Below are 13029 nucleotides of genomic sequence, written 5' to 3' on the forward strand. Positions count from 1 at the left end.
TTTTTTACATGTCAAGAGTGTGGATTATTGATATTTTTATGTTTCTGTCATTTAATAAAGATTTGTGATATCAGTCACAATGTGCTATGTTTTGGAGTCAGTGTGTTACAGAAAGAGAAATGAATATGATATCTATAAAGTTAAAACATATTTTTTCTATTGTAATTCTAACTGCCCATATGACATTTGAGAAGGTCATTAAATTTTTCAATGGTTTCACCTTGGGCTAGGTATAACAATAACCTATATTTTCCCTTGTTCAGCTTCTAAAGTCATGGGGAAATTCAAACTGACAACATAGGTAAAAATGCTCTGCAGTTTGCCCTTCAGCACGACTTTGTCTATGACATTATATTTAAGGCGATTATTATTTATTGACCTAACACAATATCCTCTAATAAAATAAATATTTGGACATAATTACAATCAATGAGGGCACCATGTCTTCTCCCAACAGAGGTACATTCTGATTTATAGAGCAAGAATTAGAAGAAAATCAACGAGCTACCAAAATGCAAATACGGGAATTATCAAGCAATGTTTGCATTTCTGCTGTACTGGAAGCTTTAGAGTAATGCCCATGTGTTTTCATTACATAACCATGGGTCTCACTGACAGTATACTTCTAACATTTCTGTGCCACGAGAGACCCCAGATAACCCTGTGTGCACATAAGCTTCAGGTTTATTCGCAACGCAAGCAATCCGTTTAACGGAGTGGTCACAACTGAATTCCCAAGGCTAGCTCAGGCCACATGCACCCAGACAGTGAGCCTCACACAGGCCACTCGGTCCACAAGGATATGCTTCATTGCCTGGATCCCCCTTTGAGGAGGTGTCCTTTTAACTTTAAACCCAGCAGCTCTTGAGGGGGTAGAGAAGATGTCTCTGAAAGCCTGAAACTGTTGCCATAGCATTTTCCTTCTCTGTTCCTGCCTACCCTCCTTCTCCAAAGCAAGAACAATTTGAGCTTTGTGGTTTTGTTTCAGAAGCAGGATCCGGGGTTCTTGGCGGTGTTATATCTACACTACATACTGACTGTACCTGGTGGGAGGGTTTAGTAAGTCCGAGGGTGGCATTAAGTTTCTTCAAACAGACTCATCTTTGCAGATACTATTGCAGAACAGAAAAGAGACCTGGGGAGAAATTTCCTCCCCCACACCACCCTAGTCCTATTGGCACTCTAGACAAGCCAAATTAAAAGTCCTGCAACACAACCTCGTTATTTCCAGCACTGTCGGCGTGGACAGCTACTGCATCCTGGCTGCTTCCTCTGCAGTGTGCCGCGGGAGAGCTACAGCACGCGACTGACCCGCGCACTCGCTCCTCCCTGTTCGCCCCCACCGTTAGCTCACTCTACCGGCCACTTTGAGGGATTTCCTCCCGGGGTGGCCTTTGCAGCAGAAACACATCTGCCGGGTTCGTGGCAACTGCAAGCATGGATCTCCGAAGAAGAGCCCTTCTCAGCGGAGACAGACTTCGGATTCTCCTAATGCTCTTCTGTGAGTAGGATCTGGGGACCAGGAATACATACGGGATACACTCTGCAGAGAATCTAATTAGGTTTAAAACTGGTCTTCATGCTTTATGTTTATTTGGGGCTGGTGGTGGAAATGACCCATCCGTGCCAGAAAACTCCCGGCGAGCCACACACCTGTGTGCCTTTACCCAGACAGAGCGCTAGACAGACCGGATTCTTGGTGGTGGTGGTGGTGGTGGTGGTGGAGCATAGCACTGTCAAGAAAGATTTAGCTTTAACCATGTCCCCCCTCCCCTCCCCCACAGAATTTTTTTCTAAAGCCCAGTCGTATCGCCAGTAAGGATTTAGTTTTATTTTAGATTCTGGTTTCATTATAAACCAGCGGCAGTGAATCTGAGTTCGGTAGCTCTGGGCTAAAGAAATGGCTTGCGGAGCACACAGCTTCCAGTGGGGAACTTTGCTACTTCAAAGCCTGCAGAGAACTGGCTCCAGTGTCCTAAAGCAGGCGGCTAGCTGAGCCCGAAAGCGATGGGATTCCTTTGCTTGTTCCGCAGATGCAATGGTTCAAACCGTGGCAGAACAAGAAGTGGAAAATCTTTCAGGCCTTTCCACGAACCCCGAAAAAGACATATTTGTGGTGCGGGAAAATGGAACGACGTGTCTCATGGCAGAGTTTGCAGCCAAATTTATTGTACCTTATGATGTGTGGGCCAGCAATTACGTGGATGTAAGGAATCTTTTTCCTTCCCAGCTTGCTCCCAGGGCTGCAGGGCCAAAGGGCACCCTCCCTCCAAGTCCTGTCAAGACCTCAGCCGCCTGCCTCTTCCCCCCCAAACCCTTGCAGACTGTTCCCGAATGCTGCATGGGGGTTCCGGCTTGCAACGCCTTCTGCTCGCCCTGCCTGCTTAAAAGTAAACCCCCTGTCTGCTCCCCTCTTGGAGGGGTGTGCACGTAAGAGTCTACCCGCATGTTCCTGGACCCCGGAGCGCGCGGCGGGCACAAGAGCGCCCAAACCTGCAAGCTAGAGTTTGGACGCGCAGCCCTTCCCGATCCGCGCCAGGGTCCGGCACGCTGAGGGGGCACGGGGCGTGTGTGTTCCCAGCTGATCACAGAGCAGGCTGAGATCTCCTTGACCCGGGGAGCTGAGGTGAAGGGCCGCTGTGGCCACAACGAGTCGGAGCTGGAGGTGTTCTGGGTAGATCGCGCCTACACTCTCAAAATGGTCTTTGTAAAGGTAATTTGGTGCGGGTAGCACAGAGGAGAGGGATGGTGAAGTCCGCGTGGGTGCTCGCGGTAGTGGCCTCTGGGATTGCCCATCTTAAATCAGTTGGAGCAGTTTACAGGAGCCTCTCCATCTTGGCAGGAAAGTCACAACACTTCCAGAGGATCAGAGGCGACTTGGAGGCTGAGCAAAGTGCAGTTTGTCTATGATTCCTTGGAGAAGACCCACTTTAAAGGCGCAGTGAGCGGTAAGTAGTTGAGTGGAGCACAGGAACAAGGGCAAGCCAGAAACATATCCTGTCCCAGGGTCTTGGAAAAGCAACTCTAGGATTTTTTGGTCTCCTTGGTCTCCAGGGTCAAAGAGATGAGAGACCACTTCTGTGTCCTCAGGAAAGTCTGCATCAAAGGCCCTTCAGACTCAAGCTGAAATATATCGCTCTGGAAGGGGCACCAAATGAGTTTTGTTATTATTATTTTTTTCTGCGTCACAGACTGATTTGCTCTCATATCTTAGAAAGAAAACAGAACAGAACAGAACAAAACCAAAAACGCAAGAAGACACTGTGACAGGGTTGGGTAGGCTGCAGGAGCCCTCTATGCACACCTGTGTAGCACTCTGGGGCTTTAATTGCAACCACCTCAGGGCAGGTTTTGTCTCTCTCATCTTAATTCATTAGCTTTCCCTTCCCATCCTCAGCCAGGACTTTCACAAACATCCAAGCTAGAAGAATACCCACAATTGAAATAATGTGCCTATTTGCAAGCACTGTCAAAGAACAGAAATGCATTTATAAGTATTAAAAACAAAAACAAAACAAAAGCAAAATTCACTGTCTCCCTTAAAATGAGGCCTTCCATCACTTAGGCTCTGCCTTTCACTTTAGAAGAACAGCTGACTTGAGCCAGAAAAGGAGAAAAATGGGATGGGAACCATGGAGACCTGTGTCACTGTTCCGTCTTTGGAATTATCGATTGAGACCTTAGTCAAAGGGATGGTGTTTTCAGGCAGCACACTTCTTTCAAAATTGAATCCCAATAAATGTCTAACGAGAACAGGCTCAGAGACAATGGAGGACTTGGCCCTTCATCAGCACTCAGCATCTTTCCTGAAGTTCCCGGCCTGGAAGGCAGGACCAATAGGAGGAATACATTCTGGAATGAGAGCAAAGAGCTCCCTGGGCTAGGAGCCCCGTGATGGTGCATCTATCCCAAGTGATGCTTTACTTCTCCTGCAGCTGGGAAGCACACGGCCAACTCTCATCACCTTGCTGCTTTGGTAACCCCAGCTGGGATGTCCTATGAGTGTCAGGCTCAGCAGACCATTTCTCTGGCCTCCAGTGATCCTCAGAAAACGGTCACCATGATCCTGTCTGCTGTGCACATCCAGCCCTTTGACATCATCTCTGACTTCGTCTTTAGTGAAGGTAGGTCAGGATGGTTGAAGGAAAGGGAAGGGGGCCCGGTTTTAAAGATGGGCTCCTCCTTCTAGGCTAAAATGGCAGTTTTCACAAGATGTGGAGGTTATAAGGTGAACATGTCAACTTTCCGCAATACCCACCCCCTCATTTCTTTATTCTTTCCTTCATTCCTATGAGAGAAATATATTTAAAGGATTTTGATATTCTGCTTATTTCCCATAGGCAGATTCTAATTATTTTATTTGTACTTTCCACTGGGTTGAGGATTACCGAGTGAATAAAATGAATTATTTAAATGTTCATAATATTGGAAGATCCCCAATATGAGTCACCTCCCACCATATCCCAAGCTATTTCTCCCCCCCCCCCATGAAGCTGGTGCTCAGTCTATAACCTACAAAAAACCCTCCACTACTCCTGGATAATTGTCCCCAAAGTATCTGAGAGTTCAGATGGTAAATTTTCTTTGAGAGAAAGGCCAGATTCTTTTGTGCATCTCCGTTTCCCCTCTCTTCCTCCTCCTCTCTTCCTTTTCTTCCCTTCTCTGATCCCCACCCACTCTCTCCCTCTTGCTTTCCTTCTATCTTTCTGTGGTGCTCTTGGATGGAAAACAGGCCCTCATCTAAATGCTTTTCCATTGCGCTATATTCTGAGTCACTGACCAGTTATTCACCTTGGTGTTGATTATTATTCATCTTGTCTTTATTAACATCTAACACAGTACTAGATCAATTCAGATGTCGATGTAACTGATGAAATAGGTAATATTCAATCAACAGAAACTTGTGTGTATTTTAGGAGTGGGAACTAAGCTGTAGGGGTCAGGATCCCAAGGTTTTAACTCTTTTTTTTTTTTTTTTGGTTTTAACTCTTTACTTATTATAGGAGTATTTATAGAATGTAGCACCGTGTCTTTCTTTCGCTGAAAATATGTATTTTTGAAAACACTTGAATTACATGTAACATGATATATCATGGTTGTTGATGACCCAGAAAATCATTATGCCAATTCTGGACCTTCCTTGCACAGGGCTGTGACCATAGGCACATTTAAGTTCTAGTGGGTACCTGCAGTGGCTTCTGCTGTCTACCCATTACTGGCTACTGGCTGCCTCTCCTCTGTTTCTCACCACTTCTGGTATTATGATTGTTGTTTTTGCTGCTCCTTAATCATCATACCACTCAAATCCGTTCTGGATTATTTCTAGGTTGTTTTTAGTCATCTATTGATGAAGAAATCATGTATGATATATGTTTAAACTTGTGTACAATGAACAAACAAGTACTGGATAAAGAATAGAATTACTTCATTTAAAAAAAAAATCGGTGGAATTCATCACACAGAGTTAGTTACATATTTTCTTTCCAAACAGTTTGTATCCATTTCAAGGTTGTAGATGGGGGAGATTACTCATCACACATAGTGACTGTAGGCACATAATTTCCTAAATAGACACAGAATAGGCATCGTCAAATTGCAGTCTTACCCAGGCATTTTAGGCGAGTAACTGTGACTACGTTCTCACCCTTGTAGTGCCCCAGGCTCAGGCTTTAGTGCTCCTGGGAGAAGGCAGACCTCCTCATTCAGAGTCATTCGCTGGATCTTGTGCCTTTGTGTAGAAGGTATTCTTTTGTTCCTGGCTCCTCCTGTCTATGCTTTTTAAGCATCTGGCCACCACTGTCTTGGAAGAGATTGTTGTTTGCCGCTTAATAGACTTGGAAAGATTTCCTTTGGGTTGTCTTTTCAGGTTCCAGCACTGGGGCTCCCAAGGGCTTCTAGTGTGTTATGTGTGTCTATGTGGGTGTGAGTTCACTGTACTTGCCAGAGGGGAGGATGTCTGGTTCTATGTCTACACAACCACTATAGCTCGTGTGTGTGTGTGTGTGTGTGTGTGTGTGTGTGTGTGTTCGTTCATGTGTATGCATATTTGAAGATGGCCAGGGGTTTGTTGTGAAAAGTCCATCTCTTGGGTCAGGAGGTTTTACCTGACATTCTTCCCAGCTGCCTGCTCAGCCTACTGTGTGAGATAAGCAAGGAAGGGTCAGTAAAATGGGTAAGCGGACAGTCACTGGGGCTGAGAGCAGCCAGAGGAGGGCTGACATCGTTACCACACATTTCCCTTTAAGTGCACTGGCCTTTGTAAAAGAACTGGTCACAATTTCAATGTACATGGGGGCATTTGAATGGCAGTAAACACAGTTGGGACATTAATAAGCAAAGTCTGCTTGTGCAGTCATGAGGCGGGGCCCCACATGCCAAGCTCCAGGTGATGCCGCTGATTTACAGAATCCTACTGAGGCCTTGAAAGACTAGAGGTGAGGCGGAGAACAAGCTTTGGTGGGTGGGGACTGGTTGGGGTAACAAGAGATGGGAAGCCCCTTATAGTTTAGCACCACCTAGAGAGAAAATCCTAATGTGAAGACACCATCCATCTGGAGAGGACAGGAATGCTAGAGAGGACTCTGTGTGTCTAGGGATGCATCCGCTGCATAGGAGCCGAACCCTGCACAGCAGTGTAAGCCATGTGAGGGGATACATGCAAATACTTTAGTTAAACCAGAAAAACTCTCATGACTTTCTAAACCAAAGCCAACCTTTCTTGGTATTTTAAAGCAGTGAGACCGATTTTCATCTGTTTGGGATGGTAGCTGACACACTGTGAGAGGTACTGATAATGTGGGCTACAAAATGGGATCAGCAATATTGGGAATTCATCAGCAGTGATGATGTCCAAAACAAGTTTTGACAGATAAGTCTCTTTTTTGTAATTAAAAAATTTTGGAACAGCAAATTAAATAGTTTCTGGACTTAATATAATGCCGATGAAGTCCTGATGTTTAAGCAGTTCCCAGAGTATTTTCTCAAAGTATTGGACCTCGTTATAGTTTAGTTATATATTTTACTGCTATTTATATATTTGATATAAATTATGTCCCACTCATTTCAATGTACTATAGTTTTGTTACTCAAATTACTCAACCAATAACAATGATTAAATGAACAATTATGTGAAAGTCAGACCCTACTCTCCACTCCACTGTGGACAATTACCTTCTAAAAAGGGATTGATCATGTATTCATGGAAATGACATTTCTGTAGGTCTGAAGGAATACTAACCACTATAAGTGTTATTTTAAAATTAATAGCAAGCAAGTAAAGACAAGAATGAGAAAAGTTTGGGGGTGCCTCTGTGTGACAGCCTTAGTAGAAGCTGCAATGGCTTGGGGCCCTTATAACTACAAGGTCCTTCCTTATCAATGGGCAATGGGTGAGGTTTCAAGGGCTATCTATACAAAGCGAGCAGGCTCTAAATGGCTAAACATTTGCCTACTTTGCTTGTTTTGAAAATAATTTCATTTGTAAAAATTTGAGTTTGGCACCAACAGGCTTTTCAGCTAAAGGGTCTCAGCCTGCAGTGAAGAAATAAACAAATGAAGGAGAAGAGGCATTTGGCTCATTTGTATACTGAACACACTTTGTGTAGTGCTGTCACCTGCTGTTCAAAGCAAACCCCCACCCCATCCCCCGCCGCTGTGGTGTTTCTCAGCTGGGGTTAATTAACTTGTCCTTCTGCAATTAATTCATAGTATAACCTCTTGAGGGTCTGGGGGATTTCTGGCTGACGGTGTAGGTTCTTCACTGGGAGGGAATGGATGAAAGGAGAATTTGACATGTAATGTCAGAAAAGCACAATAGAACACGAAGTTTGTCTCTGGTCTCCTTTATTAGAGGCTCAAATGGATAGATATTTAAAACAGACTGGGGAAAACCGCCAAACAGAAGATACTTAGATTCCCGATGTACACAGGAATATCGGAGGTCCAGAGAACTGTAAATTGCTAAGCATTTACACTTTGTTTTTTGCTTGTTTATTTATTTTAAATTTTCTGCGGTAGAAATTGATCCCAGGGCATTGCGCTTACTAGACAAAGGCTCTAACCTTGAACTCTGCACCACTGACCTTCGGAGCAGTTTATTATTATTTTCCTAACCACTGGTCTCAGAGATGCTGCCTGTGGGGGCTAATGCTATATTGAAGATGACACCCTTCACTTTCTCTATACCATACCCCTGAAAGAAGGCCCGGGCAACATGCCTTGTCATAAGCACTTTGATGGTCTGCAGATTTCAGACCTTGTAGACATGTTATTCCCCAGTGTTGCCTTGCTATCAGGATAAGCAAAATGACAGGATGACTACCTGTCAGTGCCTCCAGAGTAAGCAGCCAGAGGGAGGTGAATCCAGTGTACACTGCTGAGAACTGTATCGAAGGCTTCTATGTGGAGCCTGGGCACAGGGCCATGTGATCAGTCATACTGTTCTATGCTCCAGGTACTGTCCTCTGGGGCCAAGGTGTGGCATGCCTTAGAGTTGTCCCCCTAATGGGGTGAAGAAACTCTCGCATCTACTCACCAATGCCACCCCTTACTGACAGCTGCTTTAAGGACACCAATTCTCTAGAATTTATGACCTACCTTGTAGTTAAAGCCCATTGGAATGTGTTAGTGTGGTGAACACCAAGGGGAGAATGGGTGGACCATATGCATGTCTGCTATACTTAGGGATGGGTGCTATACTTATGCACTTTCCCTGCCATGGAAGAGTACACAGTCTAGTGAGAAATGGTATATACAGCACATGCCGTGTTCCCAACACAAAGATTTAGCCAGTGATCATTACTTTTATTATTATTCATATAACATTCATAAATCTTGATGAACCTGCCAGAGTTTCTCAATGAGCAAAGTGCACGAGGGCAGAAGCAGCCTCCACACAATGTAGAAGAGGATCAAATCTTGTCTCTGGTAACACTGTCGAGACAACAGAGGGATTCCCAGCTACACAAAGGCGCTCCTTCTATTTACTCAGGAACAGACTGGAAGTTAGGCAAGCCCCTGGCAGACAGTTTGGCATTTTGCCTATCCTAGTAGTGCTCCACTGGGGCAGAGGGAAGAGAATAATGTCCCTGGGGAGTGAATACATATCTAAAATGCAATACAACAAACCAAGGCCACACCCACCAATCAGAACCTGACCTGGGGCCCCACTGTTAAATTGAGGGGAGTCTAGTTGGCTGAGCAGCTGGCATCAGATGGGCCCTGTAATTGTCTGAATTGGTGTTCACCTTCCCCTGCTTTGTGCCAAACACCTGGGCCTGTGTTTTGTTGGATCTAAAATCTAGTCTGGCCACAGTATCAGGGATCCCAAATCCTGAGAGGTGTACAGAGATGCAGGGTCCTAGGGCATGTGTAGACAGGTGTGATTTGGACTAAGCCAAGGGCAGCTCTTCTCCTCTGTGAGGAAGCTGGGGACTTGGTTGCTCTGCACTCCATGAGTTAATAATCAGATCACTGTACAGGATTTTAACTCAGCAACACACAGGATTTGTAGACAGTGAGTTTTTGGTTTTGTGTGTGTGTGTGTGTGTGTGTGTGTGTGTGTGTGTGTGTGTGTGTAAAATTCAATGGGATCATTGTATCTGTTTAATTAACCTATGGCTAGGAATTAGAGTATTTAGCATTTCTTTTTGGTTATAAATGAAGGTCATAAAAACTGTGCTCTTTGCAGTAGCTGTGACTTTTGTCACCAACAGAAACCACTGTTTTTCTATTCACAGGAGTCTATGCAGGGCTTGTAGAATAGCACTGATAACTTTAAAAAATTTACCATCATAGCCAACATGCATGTATCAATAAAGAAGTATACATGTTGCTGAATCTCAAATTAGTAAAAAACAAACAAACAAAAAATAAACAACAAAAAAAGCAATAACAAAACCAAAACCAAAAAAATTTTGATAGGTGAATTTCAATAGTCTCTGCAGTCTTCCATCCACTTTATATTTTGTATCCATAAACAGTGTTCTGACTAGATGTCCAGAGTTTCATCAGACATGCATGGGTCATAAGCGCCATTGCTCTAAGTGATAGAAGATGGAATAAACTATTATGTGTAAGCATTTTATCACTGAAACAAAGTACATGATCTCACTGAGTAGCACAGGCTCACTCCACACTTGCTGACATTCTCTTGCCTTTCCTTGCCTCCTAAGTGCTGGAATTCGAAGCCTCTGTGCTGCTCTCCCATGATGCTTTTTGGCATTTCTATAGCTTGATTTGGTCTCATCTTCCTGTTTCTTATCACTATAGTTCAGGTTTTTCCTAAAATACAAGACAAATTTTGAGAAACCACCTTAGTATTCCTGCCCCTACCCTTTCCTCCCTCCCTCTCCTGCCCCGTCTCTCTGCCTCAGCTGTGCTGCAGTTACACTGTTGAGACAGTCTGTCTGTTTCCAGTGGGGCTTACTTTAGCCCTGGGCACAGTACTTAGCTCCATGATGCCTCCATTGCTTGTGTAGAAAAAAAATACAATAATGTCATTTTTCTTGTGGCGCTGTGGCATTCGATTAGCGAGATAGCCTTTGTGTTTGAAACGGAATGTTACTTTAAGGATCATAGTCTAGGTGTGCCAGTGCACACCTTTAATCCCAGGAGGTTAGAGCCGGGTGATTATGAGTTCAAGGACAGCCTTGACAGACAAAAATGAAACTGTCTTAAAAGAAAGGAAAAAAAAAAAAAAAAAAAGGAACCAGGAAAGTGTTTAGAAGCGGTTTACTGGGGTGTAATTGCCCATTCGTTCTTAGTAGAGGGGGTGACTCCCAGGGCTCAGGAGGGTTTCTTGTTCTTTCTATTTCTCCTGTGTACAAAGCCAATCACAGGGATTCCAGGGGAGCCTCGAATATGTAACGACTCAGTAAATGCTTGCTGGCTCATCTTGACTTGAAGGCTCCATCCCTTGGAAAAGATATTAGAAATGGGAGTTTCTGTACGTAAGACTCAAAAATTTGGATGAAGGATCCATAGTTATCTACAAGGTGTGACTATCAGAAGGCCTTCTAGAATGTCCCATTCCCTGCTTTCCTTCTCCCTGTCTCCCTCCCATCTTTCCTCCTTCCTTTCCTCCCTCCCTCTCTTGTTCCCCTCCCTTTGTTCTCTGTAAGATTGGAGAGACAGGGCTTTCACATTATTTTGGATTTTAAGATAGTGGAAACACGACCCAGCTGTGAAGTATTGCTGGCATTTTCTATCTCAGTCTAAATGCCGGATGCATGGATTGTTCAAATGCAAATATCCATCAAAGTGTACGTTATTTAAAATTATAGTCCAATTTGAATATATTAAATGTCCAACTTTTAAGGTGTGCATGCATTTTAGATGTCACATTTAAACACGTCATGTTTAAAGTGCAGGAAAGCTGGAAGACCAAAATTCAATGCATTTTTACATACACTTGGAACCCAGACATTGATAAAAGATACACACCATTGTCACCACATTGAAAGTTCTCTTGGCTCTTTTTCCTGTGTGTGAATGCTTTTCCGGTTCTTGGACCATGGCTTCATTTTACCTGTTCATAAGCTTTGAAAGTGGAATAATATAATCTGTACTCTTTGGCATTTGACAATTTTTATTCAACATAAGGATTCCGAAATTCACTCACTTTCTAATTTGTAGCCATATTTCATTGTTGACTAATATTGCATTTTATGAATATACTTCAGTTTATTCCATTTTTAAGAGTTATTTTGGTTATTTCCAGATTTGACTATTCTCAGTAATTTTTATGGATATTTTAATTTTAGTCTCATCATGGCCACATGTTTTCTTTGGGGGCCCATGACATAGGGAGGGGACTGCTGGGTTCAAAGGCAGGTGTGTATGTGTCTTCATAAGAAATCACCAGATTGTTTAACAGTTTAACCAGACAGTTTAGTGCCTTAACAGCTTAGCAGGTTTAGCTTAACAGTTTTCAGCAGGTGTTGAGTTCCACGGGTCCAGTCCATGCCAGCACTTGTTATTTTCAGTCGTCTTGAACATTTTGTATTTATAAGTAATTCTGTGTATGCTGGATTTCATTAAAAGTTTAAAATGTCAACAAAAAATGTTAGTGGTTATAATATAATTCAAAAACATCCAAGATTTGAATAAATTCTTCCGGTAAATTTAAAATTAAATGAATTCTCTGTTTTTTGGTTTTTTGTTGTTGTTGTTTGGTTGGTTGGTTGCCTTTGTTTGTTTGTTTGTTTGTTTGTTTATTTTAGTGGCTGCCAGGAATCTAGTAACTGAACATTGTCTTGCTAAACTGATACATGCTTGCTACATATTATGTAGAAACATTAAGGCTCACTGAGAAAGCTGACATGTCAATCTAAGAAAGCTTTCCCGAGATATTGCCCCCCCACCCCCACCCCCCCCCACCTCTGCCCTGCTTTTGCTAGGAGGGCCTAGCATTCAGAATATTTTCACTAGCTGGAGCTAACTGCTTTTCTTCTTTCTCGTTTCAGAGCATAAATGCCCAGTGGATGAGCGAGAGCAGTTGGAAGAGACCTTGCCCTTGATCCTGGGCCTCATCTTGGGCCTTGTCATTGTGATAACACTTGTCATTTACCACGTCCACCATAAAATGACTGCCAACCAGGTGCAGATCCCCAGGGACAGATCGCAGTACAAGCACATGGGCTAGGGATGATTAGGCGACAGCCTCCGGGTTCCACTCCCCAACTGGATAGAGTACAGAGAGGACAGCACACAAAACACACCAACATAGCTACACTCCAACAGGCTTGGGCACCTAAGGCTTGCCTGGCCTGTGTCCATGCTTAAACCCAGGGATGACAGGCAGGTCTTGGGGCTTGGGGAGTTTACCGGTGGCTGCTGTGTCCATGCTGGGGAGTATGTAAGGTGGGTGGGTGGGTAGGGTAAATACACAGCTTTTATGCTCATGGTGGCTTAGCTTTGGCTCTCCGACTCTTTAAGTCTACAGCCCGTAGACCGGAAGATGTGGTCCTGACATTTAGAAGCTGAAAACACTTCCTTGGGAAGAGCTCTTGTTAGGTCAGAAGAAACAGG

At 43.8% G+C, this 13029-nt stretch overlaps 1 protein-coding gene across 1 annotated transcript; it reads left to right on the plus strand.

Annotated features, from left to right (window-relative positions):
• Nucleotides 1–984: 984 nt before the first annotated feature.
• On the plus strand, nt 985–12663 carry Lamp5 (lysosomal associated membrane protein family member 5). The gene is made up of 6 exons (XM_051144714.1): nt 985–1501; nt 2034–2206; nt 2582–2713; nt 2843–2948; nt 3936–4124; nt 12465–12663. The coding sequence occupies exons 1-6, from the start codon at nt 1438–1440 to the stop codon at nt 12641–12643; spliced, it is 843 nt and encodes a 280-aa protein (XP_051000671.1). The 5' UTR covers nt 985–1437; the 3' UTR covers nt 12644–12663.
• The last annotated feature ends 366 nt before the right edge of the window (nt 12664–13029 follow it).

The sequence above is a fragment of the Acomys russatus genome, chromosome 4 (genome assembly GCF_903995435.1).
Source record: "Acomys russatus chromosome 4, mAcoRus1.1, whole genome shotgun sequence".
NCBI classification, from domain to species: Eukaryota; Metazoa; Chordata; class Mammalia; order Rodentia; family Muridae; genus Acomys; species Acomys russatus.

Coding starts and splice junctions, on each gene's coding strand:
- Lamp5 (XM_051144714.1), top strand. CDS start 1,438: ATGGATCTCCGAAGAAGAGCCCTTCTCAGCGGAGACAGACTTCGGATT. Junction 2,714..2,842: donor TCAAAATGGTCTTTGTAAAG/GTAATTTGGTGC, acceptor CCATCTTGGCAG/GAAAGTCACAACACTTCCAG. Junction 4,125..12,464: donor TGACTTCGTCTTTAGTGAAG/GTAGGTCAGGAT, acceptor TTCTCGTTTCAG/AGCATAAATGCCCAGTGGAT.